Consider the following 24,065-nt stretch of genomic DNA (forward strand, 5'->3'; position numbering starts at 1 on the left):
GTCTAATTTATCAGAGATGAGAATTGCAACTCCTGCTTTTTTTTGCTCTCTATTTGCTTGGTAAATCTTCCTCCATCCCTTTATTTTGAGCCTTTGTGTATCCTTGCATGTGAGATGGGTTTCCTGGATACAGCACACCGATGGGTTTTGGCTTTTTATCCAATTTGCCAGTCTGTGTCTTTTGATTGGGGCATTTAGTCCATTTACATTTAGGGTTAATATTGTTATGTGTGAATTTGATACTGCCATTTTGGTGCTAGCTGGGTGTTTTGTCCTTTAGTTGATGCAGATTCATCATTGTGTTGATTCTCTTTACCTTTTGGCATGTTTTTGGAGTGGCTGGTACTTGTTGTTCCTTTATATGTGTAGAGCCTCTTTCAGGAGCTCTTGTAAAGCTGGCCTGGTGGTGACAAAATCGCTGAGTACTTGCATGTTCACAAAGGATTTTATTTTTCCTTCACTTATGAAGCTTAGTTTGGCTGGATAGGAGATTCTGGGTTGAAAGTTCTTTTCTTTAAGGATGTTGAATATTGGCCCCCACTCTCTTCTGGCTTGTAGGGTTTCTGCTGAGAGATCTGCTGTGAGTCTGATGGGCTTCCCTTTGTGGGTAAGCCGACCTTTCTCTCTGGCTGCCCTTAGTATTTTCTCCTTCATTTCAACCCTGGTGAGTCTGATGATTATGTGCCTTGGGGTTGCTCTTCTTGACAAATGTCTTTGTGGTGTTCTCTGTATTTCCTGGACTTGAATGTTTGTCTGCCTTGCTAGGTTGGGGAAGTTTTCCTGGATAATATCCTGAAGAGTAGTTTCCAGCTTGGATTCATTCTCTTCGTTGCATTCAGGTACACCTATCAAACGTAGATTAGGTCTTTTCACATAGTCCCACATTTCTTGGAGATTTTGTTCATTCCTTTTTACCCTTTTTTCTCCAGTCTTGCCTTCCCGTTTTATTTCATTGAGTTGATCTTCGACCTCTGATATCCTTTCTTCTGCTTGGTCAATTCGGCTGTTGATACTTGTGCCTGCTTCGTGAAGTTCTCGTATTGCGTTTTTCAGCTCCATCAATTCACTTATGTTCCATTCTCATTAGCATTTCGTCAAATCTTTTTTCAAGGTTCTTAGTTTCTTTGCATTTGGTTAGAACATGTTCTTTAAGTTCACAGAAGTTTCTTACTACCCACCTTCTGAAGTCTGATTCTGTCATTTCATCACACTCGTTCTCCATCCAACCTTGTTCCCTTGCTGGTGAGGAGTTGTGATCCCTTGTAGGAGGAGAGGTGTTCTGGTTTCGGGTGTTTTCATCCTTTTTGCACTGGTTTCTTCCCATCTTTAAGGATTTATCCACCTGTCGACTTTGTAGTTGCTGGCTTTCAGATTGGGTCTCAAATCTTTCAGATTGACGTTCTGTTTGTTGATGATGAAGTTATTTCTGTTTCTTGGTTTTCCTTCTGACAGTCTGGCCCCTCTGCTGTAGGTCTGCTGAGGTTCACTCCGGGCCCTGCTTGCCTGGAGTTCACCTGCAGCAGCTGCTGAACAATAAGGGTTGTTACCAGTTTTCTTCTTCTGCTATCTTTGTCCCAGAAGGATACCTGCCTAGTGTCAATCTGATCTCTCCTTTATGAGGTGGCTCTTTGGATATATAGGGGTCAGGGAGCTGCTTGAGGAGACGGTCTCTTCTTTATAGGAGCTCAAATGGTGAGCTGTGAGCTCTGTTGTTCATTCAGAGCTGCTGGGCAGGTACATTTAGGTCTGCTGCAGCAGAACTCATAAACTGCTTTTTGTTCCCACGTGCTCTGTCCCAGGGATTTAGGGCTTTATGAGTTTCGGTTATGCTGCTGCCTTCTCTTTTTTTCTTTTTTTTCCTTCAGAGCTGCCCTGCCCAGCAAGGAGGCAGCCTAGTCACTGTCTGCCTGTAGAGGCTTTGCTGAGCTGCTGTGGGCTCCTCCAGCTGCCGAGTGAACTTCCCTGCAGTCCTGTTTATATGGGTGTAGTTAGAACTGCCTTGGTGATGGTGGCCCGCCTCTGTGGAGGCAGAGTCTCTCTGCAGTGGTGGGTTGTCTTGGCAATGGCGGGCTGCCTCAGCAATGGCGGGTTGCCTTGGCAACGGCGGGCTGCCTCAGCATTGGCTGACTGCCTCCGTAGTGGTGGGCTGCCTCGGTAATGGTGGACGCCCCTCCCCCACAGAGCTGGACCAACCCAGGTTCGGCTGCGCTTGCTGTGAAACTCTCAATCCAGAGTTTCTGGTTGCTGTTCTTTTGTGGGGGTGGGACCAGCCGAGCCTGATCGCCTGGCTCCCTGCCTCAGAGCCTTTTTTAATTTGGTGTTCCAGTCGCCTGTTGAAGAGGCGCGGGGGTCTGTTTGTTTTCCCCTGCGGCCACTCACTGCACTGGCTTGAACAGCGGCACTGAGGTTTGTGGCGCTTTTTTTTTTGCCTTGGAATCTACTGTCCTGGTTCTCTGCTCAGTCCCCTTTTTAAACAGACCAATGGGCGACTTCCCGTGGCTCCAACTGCCAGCCAAAAGGGCACCCAGACCGGTGTATTTTGTACGGAGAACCAGAGAACCACTGCTCCGGGGCGCCGACAAAGCAGCCGCGCAGGGCAAAGCAGCGGCCGCGCTGGCTGAAACAGCCGTGCTGGCGACCTGTGGAGCTCCTCCACCTGGGAATCTCCTAGTCTGTGGGCAATAAAAATGCGGCGTCCACTCACCCTCTGCACTTTCACTGGGAGCTGCAATCCTGACCTGTTCCTAAACGGCCATCTTGGATCCTCCTCCAATAATTTTTTTAAAAATTAAAAAATATATACAAAAAGTTATGATTAGTAAGTGACAGCATATATTGACCACAACTAAATCATGATTAATGAAAATAATTTTGTTTGGTAAGATTGAATGATTCATCATGGCAATTCAAGAGCAGGGTTGCCATAAAAGTATCTTGAAAGCATTATTTAAATAGCAGAATACTTTACTGATAATAAATGTAAATAATGTATATTAAGTTCAGTCTAACTATTAAAGGTTAAAATAAGAGAAACAAGTAGTATTTTGCTGTAAAGAAATACATGTAATAAGAACATTTTAATCTTTTTGATGAAGGGACCCAAATTATTTCTGTAATGGGATTTGGAATAACAAGTATATGTGAGAAATCACATCTCTATCCTACAAAATGACATAAAGGAAAATTAATATTCAGAATCTTAATTATTGTAGAGGAAGTAGCATAACAGATTAATGAAGTCAAAAAAGTGTGAAAATATAATTAATCAATGAGAGCAAGATTGCTTACAAGTAAATCACTTTTCACTTTCAAGGAGGTAGCATGTATAATTCTCATCCAAAGAGCATATTGAAATTTTAAAATAAATTTTAAAAGAAAAATCATTCCTGCCTGTAATCCCAGCACTTTGGGAGGCCGAGGCGGGTGGATCACAAGGTCAAGAGATCGAGACCATCCTGGTCAACATGGTGAAACCCCGTCTCTACTAAAAATACAAAAAATCAGCTGGGCATGGTGGTGCGTGCCTGTAATCCCAGCTACTCAGGAGGCTGAGGCAGGAGAATTGCCTGAACCCAGGAGGCGGAGGTTGCGGTGAGCCGAGATCGCGCCATTGCACTCCAGCCTGGGTAACATGAGTGAAACTCCGTCTCAAAAAAAAAGAAAAAAAACAAAAAAAAAGAAAAATCATTCCTAATCATTTTTTCATCAATTCCAATATGTTCTGGCTGTCATTTACTTTTTCAGGTAGGAGTGAAAAATGGAACTGGAAGGAAAAGAAAAATAGAATAAATATTTATTTTTCTATATTTTGATATATGTTTTAGTATCACTTTCCCCAGTTATTCTTATTTCACTTACTTTGCCTGTGAAATGTTAACATCATGGATTAATAAGGTATTTTTCACCTCATGCATTTTTATGTATGTCGTTTATGCAGCAGCATTTGTTTTTTATAGCTTTTTGTTACTTTGAATTTGCAGGCTATATATACTGAACATTTTGGGAAGCCAATAGAAAATGATAGTGACGAAGTAGAAGAGACAGCTGAGAATTTTCCACGAACGTCTGAAATTCCTATATTTTTAGGAACTCCTGAAGCTGTGAAAATACCTGAAACTTTGGAGAAAATGCAGTTTCCTAAAACCCCCCCATTCGAAATGTAGGATTTTAATTAATAATTATTGTTAAATTATCTGTATGTTGAATTTTATAAATAACTGATTGGAATAGTAAAATGTCTAGTACCTGTAACTTTAACAAGTTATTATGTAGTATTTCAGGCATACAGAGAAGATAAAGACTAATATAATACACCTCCATTTGCCCATCACCCTGTTTTAACAATTATTAACACTTTAATGTTCTTGTTTCATAGATCCTCTTCCCCATTTTTCCTGCAATATTTAGCTGAAGATGGCCTAAGTCCCAAGTACTTATAAAGCAGTAGTATGTAGACTTAAGCTTTTTCCAAAGGATAAAAAAAAAAATTAAAATGTCAAGCTAAGCCTAGCATAGTGGCATGAGCCTGTAATCCTGGCTATTTGGGAATCTAAGTGACAAGGATCCCTTGAGTTCAGGAGTTTGAATACAGCCTGCGCAACATAGCGAGACTCTATGTCCTCCCAATATGTCAGGCTGAAAAGCTACTGTCACATATGGCAGATTGTAGTCTTATCATCAACTAATGTTCCATCAGTCATTTCTTCATATGTTGTAGTGTTTGAAGCAAGACTTGCCATTTCTTTTAAGCAAGCTCTTTAGGCATAAATATCTCTAACATGATTATTAAACTTTGGAAACCACAAATGTGTAGTTTGGAGCCAAGAAAATAGGGCTGCATTTAACCTTTCTGTTTAGTCCATTCTCTTCCTTAACACGGAACGCTGAGGTTTCTCTAAGGCATATGTCAAGCAGATTTCACTTCATCAGGGATGTTTGACATCAGACCTGTGCTCTACTTCCTTATTTTAAATTGCGAGTAAGAGTTATAGATTTGAATGTCATGCTGTTGACTCAAGCACAGCACATTAAAAATGGAACTCATCATCAAACCTGAGAACTGTAAAAGAATTTGAGCTCATACGTTAAAACCTCTCTCTATGGATGAAAAAACTATGATCTGTAAAGTTAAGTGACTCATTCATGGTAATAGAGATAGTTGTGGCAGTATCATCAGATTTTTATTAAATTTAACAAACACTTAACAAACTGTGCAAGGCAATGCTCTAGGCATTTTATAAATACTGCTCATTTAATATCCACAACAACCTTGTTAGGTGTAGGTACATTATTATCTTTATTTTACAGAAGAGAAAACAGAATCGCAGGTGATACAACTAATCAGTGTTAGAATAGAAATTTAAGCCCAGACAATTCTGGCTATAGAATCCATGCTTTTAACCACTGATATAAGCTGTCGTGTGTAATTATTTTTTCCAAATCTTATTATAATTTAACTTCCTTATATAGCACTGTAATGGCTGGCTTCTCATCAGCACTAAAATCTTGTAACTGGCATTCAAAATCTTGACAGCACTGTGTCAAGGTTAAGAGTTTGGACTTTGAATCTAGATTGCTGCATTCAAATGCCGCTTCTGACACTAATTATTCTTTTAAGAAAATCATTTAATCTTTCTATGCCTCAATATTCCCTACTGTAAGATGGAAATAATAGTAATAGCACCTATTTCATAGGGTGCTTGTGAGAAATATGTAAGTTATGCCTATGGAATAACCTAGAATAGAGTCTGACAGTATATTCATGGTAGGGTTTCATAGTTATTATTCCTAAATTGATTGTTCTACTTTATTTAACATTATTCTCCACTTCATATAAACCTTTCTCCATAGGATTGTCACTTCAATAACTACTTCCTACATTTCCCAACTATGTTAATTCTCACCTCTATGCTATTGCTTATGATGCTTACCAGTATTCAGTGTTTAATAATAGATTTTTTAACATGTTGATGATTTCTTATTTCTCAGTAACAGAAATAGAAATGCAGTACCTGAAGTTCAAACACAAAAGGAATCCCCTGGACTTTCCTTTCTAATGAGTTATACTTCCAGATCACCTGGATTGAATTTATTTGATTCTTCTGTATTTGATACAGATATCTCATCAGATCAGGTAATATGCAAAGCTAAAAGTTTTATTTATAAAAATTGTGCTCTGGAACTTTGAGTAATTTTAGTTCTTTAATACAAAGCTATCTTGGGGCAGAGTGTCAACAGAGGCAATTTTTAAAAAATTCTGAGTATTGATGGTATGACAAAGTTCCCTATTACCTTTTTGTTTTCAACTTCAGATGACTCATATTGATATCTGTTCATTAAAAAAGGATCTCAGGCTAGGGATAATTTAAATTGCAGTTAAAAGCAGTTTAAAAAATGAGTTTGACTTTATAGTTGATATGTCTAACTTTCAGACAAACTAGAATTCTCAATGTAAAAAATGTTCCACATTGGTCTATGTCTCTGTTTTGGTACCAGTACTATGCTGTTTTGATTACTGTGGCCTTGTAGCATAGTTTGAAGTCAGGCAGCATGATGCCTCCAGCTTTGTTCTTTTTGCTTAGGATTGTTTTGGCTATGCGGGTTCTCTTTTAGTTCCATAAGAAGTTTGAAGTGGTTTTTTCCAGTTCTGTGAAGGTCATTGGTAGCTTGATGAGGATAGCGTTGACTCTATAAATTACTTTGGGCAGTATAGCCATTTTCATGATATTGATTCTTCCCAACCATGAGCATGGAATGTTTTTCCATCTGTTTGTGTCATCTCTTATTTCATTAAGCAGTGGTTTGTAGTTCTCCTTGAAGAGGTCCTTTACATCCTGTGTTAGTTGTATTCCTAGGTATTTTATTCTCTTTGTAGCAATTGTGATTGAGAGTTTGCTTATGATTTGGCTCTCTGTTAGTTTGTTATTGGTGTATAGAAATGCTTGTGATTTCTGCACATTGATTTTGTATCCTGAGACTTTGCTGAAATTGCTTATCAGTTTCAGGAGATTTTGAGACACTGGGATCTTCTAAATATACAATCATGTCATCTGCAAATAGAGACAATCTGACTTCCTCTTTTCCTAACTGAGTACCCTTTATTTTTTTTCTTGCCTGATTGCTCTGGCTAGAGCTTCCAATACTATATTGAATAGGAGTGGTGAGAGAGGGCATCCTTGTCTTGTGCCAGATTTCAAAGGGAATGCTTCCGGCTTTTGCCCATTCAGTATGATATTGGCTGTGGGTTTGTCGTAAATAGCTTTTATTCTTTTGTGATACGTTCCATCGATACCCAGTTTCTTTGGTGTTTTTAGCATAAAGGGCTGTTGAATTTTGTCAAAGGCCTTCTCTTCACCTACTGAGGTAATCATGTGGTTTTTGTGATTGGTTCTGTTTATGTGATGGATTACATTTATAAACTTGTTTATGTTGAACCAGCCTTGCATCCCCAGAATGAAGCCTACTTAATCATGATGAATAAGCTTTTTGATTCGCTGTTGCATTCTGTTTGCCAGTATTTTATTGAAGATTTTTGCATTGATGTTCATCATGGATATGGACCTGAAGTTTTACCCAAAGAATTATAAATTGTTCTGTTATAAAGACACATGTACACATATGTTCACTGCAGCACTGCTTACAATAGCGAAGACTTGGAACCAACCCAAATGTCCATCAATGATAGACTGGATAAAGAAAATGTGGCACATATACACTGTGGAATACTATGCAGCCATAAAAAGTGATGAGTTTTTGTCCTTCATAGGGACATGGTTGAATCTGGAAACCAACATTCTTAGCAAACTGACACAAGAACAGAAAACCAAATACCACATATTATCACTCATAGGCAGGTGTTGAACAATTAGAACACATGTACACAGGGAGGGGAGCATCACACACTGGGGTCAGTTGTGGGGGACTAGGGAGGGGTGGGGAGGGTGGGGAGAGATAATGAGGGGAGAAATATCAGATATAGATAATGGGGGGATGAAGGCAGCAAAGCACATTGCTGTATGTTTACCTACGTAACAATCCTGCATGATCTGCATGTACCCCAGAACCTAAAGTACAATTAAAAAAAAAAGTTCCACATTATAAATTGGTCTTTCCAACTATTTGTGTATACATAGCAGCATTATCACTGGTTAATTTTAAAAGACCTAATATTAGTTTCCACTGCTCAGTGATATGAAATAAAGTGCTTATTTCTATATTTAGAAATTAAAGCTGAAAATTCAGACATGCTTTATTCAAAAAGTAGAAACAATACAGTATAGTGGTTAAAACTAGACTCTGAAGCCAGACTACTTAGGTTTGTATCAGATGTGGGATTTGGGGTGAGTGACTTGGTTTCCTTATCTATAAAATGAAATAATAACTATTATCATAGGGTTTGTGAATATTAGAGTTTATACACATAAAGCACTTAGAAAAGTACCAACCACTTAATAATCCTACATACGGATCAATGTGATATGAGTCATAATGTTATTGCTCATTTTAATTAATTGCATTTACCCAATTTGATGTGGATTAGAATATTTTATTTGTATATCTCTGATATTACATTAAATTGTTGAAATTACAAATTTATTGATGGATGATATAGCACTATACATGCTATAGTATTTTACATCTTCAACTTTTGTCTCATTTTTTATTTAAATGCTTACTTTAGAAACTAGAAATTCCTAGGAGTATACTGGGCATGAAAATAGACTATAGCTACTTAATTCTCATTTACCATAATAACATGAATGCAAAATGCATGTATATAACTTTAACAGGAAATATACATTTTAAATAAAGAAAACTGTAAAACTACCGAAAAAAGTTATTGAATACATAGACACATGCAGTACTCATATAGGAAGAAAATATTGTAAAGATAAATTTCTTCCCAATATAATTTATAAATATAGTCCAATTGAAATCTAATTGGGATCCTGGTGAGATTATCTTTAATTTTTTGTTTTATTTTTGTGGTGGTGCGACTGGGTAAGGAGATTGGCAAAATAATTAATAAGTGTCCTGGGGGAAAGTGGTCAAGAATAACCAAGAAAACATTAAAAAATAAGATTGATGATAAAATGAAATTCTAAAAAATTTCAACCCAAAAAGGCAGAAAAGAAGGAACAGTAAAAAAAAAAAAAATACACACAGTAAAAAAAAATCATAAAACAAATAAATTTTACACCAAATAATGTACTTTTAAATTATTACATTGTGTGAATGGGCTAAACACTTTATTAAAAGACAAAGATTGTAAAGATGGGGGAAAAAAAGAAGACCCAAATAAAAGTTATCTATAAGAAACATACTTTAAACATAAAGGCAAAGACGGGTTGACAATAAATAGATGGAAAATGATGTATCATGAAAACTGTAAGTATTAGGAGGTCACAGTGGCTATATTAGTATCATTTCTAGTAGTCTTAAAGAATATTACTAGACATGAGAGGTACATTTCATAAAGATAAAAAAGTTGATTCATAGGAAGATATAACAATTGTAAATGTGTAAAGCCTAATCACGGCTTCAAAATACATGAAGCAAAAAGTGACAGAATTAAAGGGAAAAACAGACAAAAACTCAAACATAGCTGGAGGTTTTTAATACTCCTCTTTTAGCAGCTGGTAGAATTAGACAACAAAATCAGCAAAGATCTTCAATAAGATCTGAATAACATCATCAATCACCTTTATCTAATTGACCTTTATAGTACATCACACACAACAACTGCAGCATATATATTCTTTTCAAGTTCTGATGGTACCTTCAGCAAGATAGACCATATTCTGGGCCATAAAATTAGTCTTAATGAATTTAAAAGGATTGAAATCAGAGTATGTTCTCTGACCACAGTGGAATTAAGTTAGAACTCAATGTGATATCTAAGAAAATCCTAAATATGTAGGCCATAGATCAAAGAAGGAATCATGAGATAAATCAGAAAAGATTTTATTATTTATTTTTAATTTTTGTGGGTACATAGTAGATGTATATATTTATGGGGGTACGGGAGATATTTTGATAGAGGCATACAATGTGAAATAATCATATCATAGAGAATTAGAGTATCCATTCCCTCAAACATTTATTCTTTGTCTTACAAACAATCCAATTATACTCTTTTATTTATTTAAAAATGTACAATTAAATTATTTTGATTATAGTCACCCTATTGTGCTATCAAATACTAGGTCTTACTCATTCTTGTTATGATTCTTGTGCCCATTAACCATCCCCTCCTCTCCCCAATACCACACCCTCCAACTTTTCCCAGCCTCTGGTAACCATCCTTCTACTCTCTATCTCAATTGTTTTGAGATTGTGAGTTCAACAGCTTTTAATTTTAGATCCCACAAATAAGTGAGAATATGTACTTTGTTTTTCTGTGCCTGGCTTCTTTATTTTTTTAATTATTATACTTTAAGTTCTGAGATACATGTGCAGAACATGCAGGTTTGTTATATAGGTATACAGGTGCCTATATGGTGGTTTGCTGCACCATCAACCCATCATCTACGTTAAGCATTTCTCCTAATGCTGTCTCTCCCCTAGTCCCCCAACCCCCAACAGGCCCCAGTGTGTAATGTTTTCCTCCCTGAGTCCACGTGTTCTCACTGTTCAACTCCTGCTTACGAGTGAGAACATACAGTGTCTGGTTTTCTGTTTTTGTGTTAGTTTGCTGAGAATGATGGTTTCTAGCTTCATCCATGTCCCTACAAAGAACATGAACTCATCTTTTTTTATGGCTGCATAATATTCTATGGTGTATATATGCCACATTTTCTTTATCCAGTCTATCATTGATGGACATTTGGGTTGGTTCCAAGTCTTTGCTATTGTAAACAGTGCCGGAATAAACATACATGTGCATGTGTCTTTATGGTAGAATGATTTATAATCCTTTAGGTATATGTCCAGTAATGGGATTGCTTTATCAAGTAGTATTTCTGGTTCTAGATTCTTGAGGAATCATCACACTATCTTCCACAATGGTCAAACTAGTTCATTCTCTGACAAATAGTATAAAAGCATTCCTATTTCTTCACATCCTCTCTAGCATCTGTTGTCTCCTGACTTTTTAATGATCGTCATTCTAACTGGTGTGAGATGATGTCTCATTGTGGTTTTGATTTGCATTTCTCTAATAACCAGTGATGATGAGCTTTTTTTCATATGTTTGTTGGCCACATAAATGTCTTCTTTTGAGAAGTGTATTTTCATATCTTTTACCCACTTTTTGATGGACTTGTTTGATTTTTTTTCTTGTAAATTTAAGTTCTTTGTAGATTTTTGGATGTTAGCCCTTTGTCAGATCAATAGATTGCAAAATTTTTTCTTCCATTCTATAGGTTGCCTGTTCACTCTGATGATAGTTTCTTTTGCTGTGCAGAAGCTCTTTAGTTTAATTAGGTCCCATTTGTCCATTTTGGCTTTTGTTGCTGTTGCTTTTTGTGTTTTAGTCATGAAGTCTTTGCCTATGCTTGTGTCCTGAATGGTATTGCCTACGTTTTCTTCTGGAGTTTTTATGGTTTTAGGTCTTACATTTAAGTCTTTAATCCATCTTGAGTTAATTTTTGTATAAGAAGTAAGGAAGGGGTCCGGTTTCAATTTTCTGCATATGGCTAGCAAGTTTTCCCAAAACCATTTCTTAAATAAGGAATCTTTCCCTCATTGCTTTTTTTTGTTACGTTTGTCAAAGATCAGGTGGTTGTAGATGTGGGGTGTTATTTCTGAGGCTGATGATTATTGCTGAGAATGATAGTTTCTAGCTTCATCTATGTCCCTGCAAAGAACATGAATTCATCATTTTTTAAGGCTGCATAATATTCTATGGTGTATATGTGCCACATTTTCTTTATCCAGCCTATCATTGATGGGAATTTGTTCTGTTCTATTGGTCTATATATCTGTTTTGGTACCAGTACCATGCTGTTTTGGTTATTATAGCCATGTAGTGTAGTTTGAGGTCAGGTAGCATGATGCCTCCAGCTTTGTTCTTTTTGCTTAGAATTGTCTTGGCTGTGCAGGCTCTTTTTTGGTTCCATATGAAATTTAAAGTAGTTTTTTCTTTTTTTTTTCTACTTAATGTTTTTTATTTTGTTATTTTTTATTTATTATATTTTAAGTTCTGGGGTACATATGCAGACAGTGCAGGTTTGTTACATAGGTATGCACATGCTATGGTGGTGGTTTGCTGCACTCATCACCTCATCATTCACATTAGATATTTCTCCTAATGCTATTCCTCCCCAACCCCCCTACTCCCTGCTATTCCTGCCCTAGTCCCCCACTCCCCCAGGCCCCAGTGTGTGATGTTCCCCTCCCTGTCTGTGTGTTCTCATTGTTCAACACCCACTTATGAGTGAGAACATAAAGTAGGTTTTTCTAATTTTGTGAAGAAAGTCAATGGTAGCTTGATGGGGATAGCATTGAATCTATAAATTACTTCAGGAAGTATGGCCATTTTCACAATATTGATTCTTCCTATCCATGAGCATGGAATGTTTTTCCATTTGTTGTGTCCTCTCTTAGTTCCTTGAGCAGTGGTTTGTAGTTCTTTTTGAAGAGATTCTTCACATGCCTTGTAAGTTGTATTCCTAGGTATTTTATTCTCTTGAGAGAATACAATAGGAATAGGTATTTTATTCTCTTGAGAGAATACAATAGGAATACAACTTACAAATTTCATTACTTGTTAATGAAATTTCACTTATGATTTGACTCTCTGCTTGTCTATTACTTGTGTATAGGAATGCTTGTGATTTTTTGCACATTGATTTTGTATCCTGAGACTTTGCTAAAGTTGCTTATCAGCTTAAGGAGATTTTGGGCTAAGATGATGGGGTTTTCTAAATATATAATCATGTCATCTGCAAACAGAGACAATTTGACTTTCTCTCTTCCTATTTGAATACCTTTTCTTTCTCTTGCTTGATTGCCCTGGCCAGAACTTCCAGTACTATGTTGAGTAGGAGGAGTGGTGAGAGAGGGCATCCTTGTCTTGTGCTGGTTTTCAAAGGAAATGCTTCCAGCTTTTGCCCATCCAGTATATTGGCTGTGGGATTGTCATAAATACCTTTTATTATTTTGAGATGTGTTCCATCAATACCTAGTTTATTGAGAGTTTTTAGTGTGAAGAGGTGTTGAATTTTATCGAAGGCCTTTTCTACATCTATTGAGATAATCGTGGTTTTTGTCATTGGTTCTGTTTATGTGATGGATTACGTTTATTGATTTATGTATGCTGAACCAGTCTTGCATTCCAGGGATGAAGCTGACTTGATCATGATGGATAAGCTTTTTGATGTGCTGCTGGATTTGGTTTGCCAGTATTTTATTGAGGATTTTTGCATGGATGTTCATCAGGGATATTGGCCTGAAATTTTTATTTTTGTGTGTGAGTCTCTGCCAAGTTTTGGTATCAGGATGATGCTGGCCTCATAAAATGAGTTAGGGAGGAGTCCCTCATGCCCTCTAGTTCCACCCATGTTGTTGCAAATGACAGGATCTCATTCCTTTTTGCCTTCCTCCTGTCTTCCTTATAGTGAAGATTATTTTCTCTGATGGTGTGATTTAATTTCTTGCTTTTTATTTTTGATGTGTCCATAGTGTGTTTTTTGATTGAGTTACCATGAGGCTTGCCAATACTATCTTGTAACCCATTATTTTAAACTGATGACAACTTAACAAGTTGCATAAACAAATATGCAAAAATAAAACTAATAAAAACTCTACACTTTTACTTAATCCCCTGGCATTTTAACTTTTTGTTGTTTCTCTTTATGTTTTACTGTATTGTCTATGTCTTGGAAAGTTGTTGTAGTTATTATCTTTGCTTGGTTCATCATTTAGTCTTTCCACTCAAAGTAAGAGTAGCTTACACACTATGATTACAGTATTATTCTGTTTTTCTATGTGCTTACTATTATCAGTGAGTTTTGTACCTTCCAATGATTTCATCTTGCTGGTTAACATCTTTTTCTTTTAGATAGAAGAACTCACTTTAGCATTTCTTATAGGACAGTTCTGGTGTTGATGAAACCCCTCAGCTTCCATTTGTTTGGGAGCATCTTTATTTCTCCTTCATATTTGAAGTATGTTTTTTCAGATATATTATTCTAGAGTAAGAGTTTTTTTCTTCTTCAGCACATTAAATATGTCATGCCACTCTCTCCTGGCCTGTATGGTTTCCACTGAAAAGTGTGCTGCCAGAAAAATTGGAGCTCCATTATATGTTATTTATTTATTTTCTTTATCCTTGACTTTTGAGAATATGTGTAGTAGACGCTTTGAACTAGTCTTCTTTGGGTTAAATATGCTTGGTGTTCTATAACCTTCTTGTACTTGAATCTTGATATCTTTCCTCTAGGTTTGGGAAGTTCTCTGTTATTATCTCTTTGAATAAATTTTCTACTCCTATCTCTTTCCTTATCACCTCTTTAAGGCCAATGGCTCTTAGAGTTGCCCTTTTGAGGCTATTTTCTAGTTCTTGTAGGCACGCTTCATTCTTTTTCACACTTCTTTTTTTTTATCTCTTCTGTGTATTTCCAAATAGCCTGTTTTCAAGTTCACTAATTCTTTCTTCTGCTCAATTCTGCTATTAAGAGACTCTTGATGCACTCTTCAGTATGCCAGTTGCATTTTTCAACTCCAGGATTTCTGCTTGTTTCTTTTTAATGATTTAAATCTCTTTGTTAAATTTATCTGATAGAATTCTGCATATCTTGTTTTGTTACTTTGAATTTCTTTGAGTTTCCTCAAAACAGCTATTTTGAATTATCTCTCTGAAAGGTCACATACCTCTGTTTCTCCAGGATTAGTACCTGGTGATTTTTCTAGTTGATTTGGTGAGTTCATGTTTTCTTGGACGATCTTGATGCTTGTAGTTGTTTGTTGGAGTCTAAGCACTGAAGAATTAGGTATTTATTGTAGCAGTCTTTATAGTCTGGGCTTTTTTGTGCCTGTCTTTCTTGAGGGGGCTTTCCAAGTATTTAAAGGTACTTGGGATCCAAGCCCAATAACCCTGTGGTTTTTGTAGACTCAGAGAGGTGTAGCCTTTGTGGTCTTAGATAAGATCTGGAAGAATTCTCTGGATTACCAGGCAGAGACTCTTGTCATTTTCCCTTGCTTTCTCCCAAACAAATGGAGCCTCTCTCTTTGTGCTGAGCTGCCTGGAGCGGGGAGCGGTGTGATGCAAGCATCCCTGTGGCCATTTTGACTAGGACTGCACTGGGTCATACTTGAAGCCAGCACAGCATTGAGTCTTGCCTAAGGCCTTCTGTAACTACTACCTGGCTACCACCTATGTTCATTGAAGACCCTAGGGCTTTGTGATCAGCAGGTGGTGAAGCCAGCCAGGTTTGTGTTTTTCCCTTCAAGGTGGCTAGTTCTCCTGGCCCTGGGCAGGTCCAGAGATGCTTTCTGGGATTTTGGGATTAGAGTCAAAAACCTTAGTAATTTGTGCAATGTTCTGTTCTACTCTGACTAAACTGGCACTCAAACCACAATATGAAGTCCTTCCTGCTTTTTCTTCCTTTTCCACAGGCTGAGAAGCCTTTCCCTGTGGACCCTGTCACCATCAGCTCATGGTGGGGGTCTGCAAGGCACTGCTGATGTCCACTTGAAGCCCAAGGACTCTTCAGTGAATGATGCCAGGCATAGGACTCACTCTTCAGGGCAGTGGGCTCCTTTCTGGCCCAGGGCAGATCCAGAAATGCTGCCCAAGAGCCTAGGCCTGGACTCAGGGACCCCAAGATCCTCCTTGTTCTATCCCATTGTGGTTGAGCTGGTACCTAGTGTGCAAGATAAAATGCACTTTACTTTTTTCCTCTGCTTTTCTTAAACATATAGGGTCTCTTACCATAGCCACCACAGCTTGGAATGTGCTGGGTCACAACTGAAGCCAGCAACTCTCAGAGCCCAAGGCCCACAGCATACTACCTACGTGTTACTGCTGGTTATTCAGGGCCCAGGGGCTCTTTAATCAGTGCATGATGAATTCTGCCAGGACTGTGTCCTTCCCTTCAAGGAAGTGGGTTCTCTTTTAGGGAAGATTTTAAACTGCATTATCACATTATAAAATCCAGCCTATCAAAAATTGTGGGATGTTGCCAAAGCCAGAGCAAAATGATAGCTTTAAATAATTTAACTAATAATTACATAATTAACAAAAAAGGAGAAAGACCTAAAATCAGTGACCTAAGCTTTCATTTTGAGAATCTAGAAAAAGAAGAACTAAGCTAACCTGAAGTAAGTAGAATGAAGAAATAAGATAATAAGAGAAATCAGTGAAATGGAAAAACAAACAATAGAGAAAATTAACAAAGTCAAAGTTGGTTCTTGGAAAATAATTGACAAAATTGATAAAATCCCTGTATTAGGAATGAAAGAGAGGATATAAGTATAACTTCTCAATGTTATGAAACAGAGGGAAACTTACTTTCTAAATATGCAAACATCCTATTAGGCTAGAGTAATAAAAGATATGATAATGGTTTTAAGGATTGATTGATCAATGGTATAGGCTAGAAAGTCTTGAAGCCAAAGATTTTATAATGTGTTAAGGATAGACTACACATTAATAGGGGTAAATTAGGCATTCATCTTACACTGTGCATCAATAGAAGTTACAAATGCATTAAATTATGTGAGAAAATGTTACCACAACGTATTTCAGAGGAAATATCAGTGAATACCAGACCTTAGGAGGAAGGATTCCCTAAGCATGAAAACAATGGAAGAAGAAGCAAAAGAAAATAATTGGGTTTGATTACATATGAAATCTTAACTTCCATATGTTAAAAAATTTTAATGGGAAAATGACGAACATATAAAATATTTGCAATAAAATTGCAAAGAATTAATTAATATCTCGAGTATAAAGTGCTTATATGTACCAATAAGGAAATAATTACTCTCAATAGATAAATGAGCAAAGTTTATTTTGCAAATAGATAATTCACTGAAAAAGAAATTCAAGTGGCTTATAAAATCTATGAGAAAACAGTTTTCCTTATAGCTGTTGAATTGTCAAAGAAACATGAATCTGTGCATAACAGTGTTTCTTCGGGTATGACTTTCATATAAGAAACAAGGTTGGGACAACTTAAATGTCCATTATAAAAGGATAGTTAAAACTGTCTGTGTGTCTGTTTGGAAGAATATTATAGTGCCACGGAGTCATGTTTTAGAAGAATAATGACATGGACAAATGCTCACCATGCAATGTGAAGGGGGAAAAAGTGGACAGAAAACTATGCTGTCATGATCTCATTTTTTTAAAAAGGCTGTTTTACTGAGAAAATAGGCTTTTGGCGGTAGAACTTGATCTGAACTGACATGAAGCTATCCACTTCCTGTTATGTTTATAGGCAAAAAGCAATATCAAGAACCTGATTTGTTAAAGGCCTTCAGAATAAAGCAAAAGATCATATTAATATTCTAAAGTGGGAGCTATCCTTACCACAGTGTATTTTGCCTGAATAAACTCAATAGACCTTATTTTAATATAAGTAAATAACAGGTTTTGAAGACAGATTTTTTAAAGTGTAAGAATGTGCTATATAAAGTTACCATATGTCTACTTTAAGTCTATGTATTAGAAGAACTAGGCTTTAAATTCAAATATGTATACTGTCCTACTGATTTCACAAGTAATATTTAATGGAAATTATTTTCTAGTTTAATGAACATTATTCTGCAAGAAATCTAAATCCTCTGTCATCACAGCAAGAAATTGGTAAGTTGTTTGAAGTTTTCTACATTTAAAAACATGTTAACTTTTTAGTACAGTATTTAGTTTCTCTAACTGATTTTCTTAGGTGCTGAATTTATTCATTATAAATTACTGTTACTTCTGCACTACTCATTGATTTTCTTTTCTTTTTTTTTTTTTAAAGCAATTAGCTTTTCTCAGTACTCTACTAAAATTTGCTTTCTCCAAGGTTACTGACCTCTCAATTATTAAACATTATGGGCATCTTGTGTTTATTATCATATTAAGACTCTGCAGCAATTGATATGGTTGGTTATTTTCCATCTTTTTTCTGTATTTTTTGAATTTCCTTCTCTCTCTTTGATAATTTTTATTGAATATTCTTTCTTCATTTTTCCTTTCATTGACTAATTCATTCAACATATGAATATAAATGTGTATATGTATTATATTTTATATCAGGTATGCTTTTGGGCTCTGGTGGTAGAACAGTGGACAAGAATGAAAAATTCTCATATGGCTTATGTTCTACTGGGAGAAACTGAAAATAGACAAGTAAATCAATGTATAATGTATCAGATAGTACACTAAGCATCAGTTGTTATGGGCTGGAATAGTCAGACTCACATATTATGATTTTTAATCTAATATCTTTATGCTATAGAAAGATACAGGAAAAGAGATAATGGTAGATACAGCATCCTTGGTTTCATTGAGAGGATCACCAACTAACCAAATAATGCCCTTTCTTTTGCCACCGCAACCCGAGGAACATGTCAGGCTGCTATGGACAAAAGGCATGTTGCATGTAGGTCACCTTGACACATGAGAGCTGTAACTTCAACACCGATCCTTTATATTATTCTAGTCATGAAGCCCAAGGCCTTTATACTGACTCATAGTTTCCCTAATTCAGGTGCAGCCTCACACAGCAGACTAGATAGATACAACATTCTACATTTTACCTTAATTCTGTGTTTTCTAAGAAAACAGTGTTATGGGAAGTAGGCTTCAAGGTCTTTTTTCCAGGTGGGCCCGAATCTGCCCAGGCTTCATGTTAATTCTTTACTTATTGTTGCTGATAAGCACTATGTAGTAAAGTAATGTAGAGTGAGGGAAATAGGGAATACTTGGGTCAGGAAGGTGATTGCTGTATTGCAAGGGAGTCAGGAAAGGCATCACCAAAAATCAATATTGAGCAGAAGGAGGTGCAGATACAAGCTAGTGGGAAAAGTGTTCCAAGCAAAGGGCAAAAAAGTCTTGAAATGGGAACATACTCAGTATGTTCATAGAAAAATAGTTTAATTGGTATGATTTGAATGGAATAAGGAAGGAGAATGGTGGGAGATTAAATCCAAGAGGTGGATGGAAAGCAAACCATGTGGGGCCTATAGATCATTAAGAACTTGAGAGCTTTTTTCTGAGTGAGATGGGAAGCCACTGGAAGGTTTTAAGTAAAGGACTGAAATGACCTGACAGGTTTTAAAAGAATTATTCTGGCTGCTGTGTGAACAGCCTGTATGGAAACAAGGGCAAAAGCAGGGAATGATCAGGAAGCTATAAAATGATACAAAGTGAGAACTGATGGCAGTAGAAGTGATAAGAAGATGTCAGATTTTGGTTACAAAATTTTCTGAAAGTAGAGCTGGAAGAATTTGCTTATGACCTGGATATAAGGATTGAGAGTGAGAGAAACAAGGAATGTTCCATGGTTTTGACATGAATAACTTAGAATGGAGTTGTCATTTATTGAAATATGGAAGGCTGTAAGACAGGAGCCAGGAGTTTCATTTAGAAAGTGTTTTAATTGAAAAAACTATTTATTAGATACCTAAGTGAAAGTAAAGTAGGAAATTGTACATATGAATTTGGAATTCAATGAGATGGAGACACAGATTTTGGGATTTTTATAAACGGTATTTAATGCTATGAGATCAGAAGGAATCTACCAATTATAGACATTTTTTAAATGTCTACCATCTAAAAATTTAAATTTATTTACATCCGCTTTTTTTTTTTAGACAGAGTTTTGCTCTTGTTTGCCAGGCTGGAGTGCAATGGCGTGATCTCAGCTCACTGCAACCTCTGCCTCTGGGGTTCAAGTGATTCTCCTGCTTCAGCCTCCTGAGTAGCAGGGATTACAGGCGCATGCCACCACACCGAGCCAAATTTTTGTATTTTAGTAGAGACAGGTCATACTATGTTTTTACTATGTTTTTACCAAGCTGGTCTCAAACTCCTGACCTCAGGCCATCCACCCGCCTTGACCTTCCAAAGTGCTGGGATTGTAGGCTCTGCACCTATAAACTGCACCTGAGCCACTGCACCCAGCCCGCATCCTCTTTTTTTGACACTGTCATTCATTTGACACTCATTCACTTCAGTGTTTCCAAATATAATACATACAGATAATGACCAAATTTATATCTTGCTGCACTGAATTCTAAATTCTAGGATTTTATTTCTGATTGTATAGTTTAAATCTCTTTTTGACATTAAAAACTCAGTGTAGCTGAAATCAAACTTGCTCCCCTGACATCCATAAATGGCATCTCCATTATTCTGGCTCTTAAGATTTGGAACATAGTAACAATTTTAACTTTTCCCTGTAACTGGGACTACATTCAACTAGTCATCAAGTTTTATCAGTTCTCTCTCTTAAATATTTATTTTTATTTTCTATTTTCATTGAAACCATTATATTTCAGAGTCTTACTCTTCACTTGGGCTGTTACAATAACATCCTGATTGATGTTTTCTGTTTTTTAGTTTACCTATAGATCACAGCTCAATTAATCTTCAGTGCCCATAATTTTGGCCATGTCCCTGGCCCTAATCAGATACCTTCAGTGACTCTCCCACTATCAAATTATGCTTCTACTTTTCTAATTTAGTTCGAACTACCCGTTTTGTTTTTTATTGGTATATAGTTGTACATATTTATGGGGTCCATGTGATATTTTGATACCTGCATACAAGGTGTAATGGTCAAATCAGGGTAATTAGAATATCTATCACATCAGCCATTTATCACTTTTTTTGTGTGTGGGGACCACTCCAAATCTTCTCTTCTAGCTATGTCAAAATATACTATAAATCCTTGTAAACCATACTACTGCTCTAGAACTTATTCTTAAATTCCATACTAGAATTTATTCCTTCTATCTAAATGTATTTTTGTACTCATTAACCAATCTGTATTCATTCCCCGACATACCTTATAAGTCTTTTATCTTATAAGTATAACCTGTGCTTTGGTCAGACTCAGGAACTCAGTGTGTCTCAAGTATGCCCACACTTTCTTACCTGCTTTTTCCCTCTTGTAACCCCCAACTTCTGTCTCTTTCTGTCTTTCAAGATAGAATTACCTTCCATAAAACCTTTTATTTATCCCCTCAACCTTATTTTTCAAAAAAAGAGAGAATATCTCCCTCAGTTTTCTGAATATCTGTTCTTTTTTATACTTTTTATCATTCTACCCACTATCATTATTTATAATTACATATAAAATCTCCTCTAGATCACAGATTTTTTGAGGGCAGGGATTTTTAAATGTACCTTTGAATTCCCCATAGCACCTATGCTGCTGCCTTGCACAGTGATGTATTCTTTTATTTATAGTGATTATATGAGTTTGGTTAAGACCTCATATGAACTTCTTATGAAATTAAAAACAAATCAAATTCATTTATTCAAAGAGAAATTTCAGATTTTAGTTCTTTTTGGATCTGTGTTTACATTATACCTATTTTTCACTAAGTCTTATGGATGTGTACTGAGAAAGACACATAGTCAGAAAAATAAAGTGAGAAAGGGAGAGAGGAAGAATGCAAGTATCTGGTAGTCAGTCTGTCCATCCATCCATCTGTTTGTCCATCCATCCATCCATCCATCCATCCATCTTACTGCTAATTGGCTCAGTTCTTTTTAGGGTGACCTGATTGAGATGTTTAAAAATAAAAATAAAGTTTATTAAATATCTGAAATTTTAAAAATACATGAAACATTCAAAGTGATGCAAGGTAATTATTTTGCTTAATATGCTATTTGATTAATTCTATATAAAAACATTGTAAAAGACTTGTTTCAAGTACATATTTGATTACTGTAGATTAAAAGTTATTTAGTGATAATCGATTTTAAAATAGAATTAGAATGTTGAAAATATATTTATTTATAATTTTATTGTTAATATAATAAATGAAATACTATTTTTCCTTAATGATAATTCTGGGCTCTATCAACCAGAGCTACATTTAAAGCATATTTTAAGAATTCCTTTTAAAACTATAGAACTCTTTTTAATGTTCTGTCAGTTTCCTTGAACAATGCCATGAACAGTATATTGTAGTGACTCAGTAAATAATAGTTGAATAAGCTTAACTTATACAGCATCTCTCAGATCCAGCATTTTTTCCTCCATTACCATTGCTATGATTGTAGATAAGGTCAGCCTTTCAGTGTCTCTTCACTGGACATAGACTTTTATTTTATTTTGCTTAGTCCCACTTCTAGACTCTCCTGTTCCAGCCTTTATACCTATTCTCTCCTGAGTAATACAAAGCAGTTCAAATCATGTCATATCTCTGCTTGAAACTTTTCAATGGATTCTTGTTATCTACTAAATAAAGTCCAGGTTCCATAGTGGGACATTCAGCAGTCTTTCCAACCTCATCTTCATTAATTATTTCCATTCGATACATCTTTATTATTTCTCACTGCTCCTGCTAAGCTGAGTAGATTTCTGTTACTCTAATACATCCTATGCATGTCTGTTTCTGTGCCTCTGTATTGAGGTGTTTTATTCCACTTTTTACTTCTTATACTCGTTCTTTATATACTAGAGTTCAAATTATTTGAAAGTAGGGTTTAAGTTTGAGTCTGTTTTAACCTTCATGGTACCAAGGACAATGCCTTGCACTTAAGAGGAATACAGTTAAATACCTGCTAAATAGACGAATGATTCAGTGTTACCCATATTTATTGTATGCAGTATGCTATAATTCAGTAGGTTATAAAAATTTTATATAAGATGAAGAGCATGATATTGTAATATTTATCTTTCTTAGGAAACTTATTTGAGAAGCCAGAAGGAGGAGATGGCTTTACATTTTCTTTTCCATCAGACACTTCATCTCATACATTTGGAGCTGGAAAAGATGATTTTAGTTTTCCATTTTCATTTGGACAGAGTCAAAATTCAATACCTTCTTCTTCTTTAAAAGGTTTTTCATCTTCCTCACAAAATACAACACAGTTTACATTTTTTTGAGCTAGTCATTAGTTCCTTGAATTATTTTACTGTTCTGTAGTCATGAGGGCATACATTTACATTATTCCTTAAGACATGAAGACTACTGTCTTTTGTTGATTAAAGCAGTAATGGTTAACATTGTTTGATTATATTTATTGAAATATTGAAGTATTGAATATTTTGGTTTTTGTGTGTGCTATTAACTAATCATTATTTTTTTGTTTTGATTTGTGAGCCGTCTTCAGGTAGAACTTTTATTAATAGAATTTGATGCTTTTTTCATTAATCTTTATTTTAAATATTAAGCCTGCTTCTCCTTTTCTGGTAGTATTGTAGGTACTTTGATAAGAACAAGAACTACAGTAACGATTGCAGAATTCGTGCTGAAGTGTCTTTAGCTACTAAAACTTTATTTTAAATTTATTGGGTTTCACTTCAGCTTCACCATGTAGTATCCAGAGTGGTACTGTAATAATAATTTCAAATAATTTATGTTAGTAACAAAAAAATCTGTGTTATTTGCTTCTAACGTGACTCATGGTAACATGCTAACATTATGAGTTATGCTAATGCCTTCAATGGATCAAAATGAAATGTAAAGGGCCAGAGTAATTTCTGAAAATTGGATTGTTGTACTGGCGGTGCTCCTGTTAATATATTTTTTTTGCTTAAACATTTTTTGAAGAACGTTTAAAATTTTGCCTCCTTCAATAATTTCATTTTTATTTTTTATGTTCAGTATTTGTCAATTATATAGCTTAAGTGAAGATATTTAACATTTGATGAACTTCTATAAACATTTTACTCAGTATCATTGTATTTTGTGCTTTGTAAATTAGTTATATCTAGTTATCAAGTAATAAAGAGTTTGACTTCATATTTTGACGTGACTGTTGATGGATTTTTAAACCTAACCTCTTCTTTCCCCTTTCTGCTCGATATCTGGCCAAGATGATCAGAAAGTATGGTTGCTCCCTCCTTTGGTGCCAGTAGGAAGTTCAAACCACATATGGGAGCCCTCAGCCAGCCCCACCTGCTAACTACCATAAAAACCCAAAGCCAGTCGTCTTTCTCTGCTTCTCA

At 35.9% G+C, this 24,065-nt stretch overlaps 1 protein-coding gene across 1 annotated transcript in view; it reads left to right on the plus strand.

Annotated features, from left to right (window-relative positions):
- The window catches only part of CUNH14orf39 (chromosome unknown C14orf39 homolog), a 60,027-nt gene extending 36,168 nt beyond the window's left edge, over positions 1 to 23,859 (plus strand). The window contains exons 13-16 of the mRNA XM_032246046.1: positions 3,981 to 4,159; positions 5,989 to 6,133; positions 17,695 to 17,752; positions 22,798 to 23,859. Coding sequence (XP_032101937.1) covers positions 3,981 to 4,159; positions 5,989 to 6,133; positions 17,695 to 17,752; positions 22,798 to 23,000 — 585 coding nt within the window. The 3' untranslated portion in view covers positions 23,001 to 23,859. The remainder of the gene's footprint in view (positions 1 to 3,980; positions 4,160 to 5,988; positions 6,134 to 17,694; positions 17,753 to 22,797) is intronic.
- Positions 23,860 to 24,065: the final 206 nt, after the last annotated feature.

Source organism: Sapajus apella, unplaced genomic scaffold (assembly GCF_009761245.1).
Source record: "Sapajus apella isolate SASKATOON/1434 unplaced genomic scaffold, GSC_monkey_1.0 scaffold59, whole genome shotgun sequence".
Taxonomy (NCBI): domain Eukaryota; kingdom Metazoa; phylum Chordata; class Mammalia; order Primates; family Cebidae; genus Sapajus; species Sapajus apella.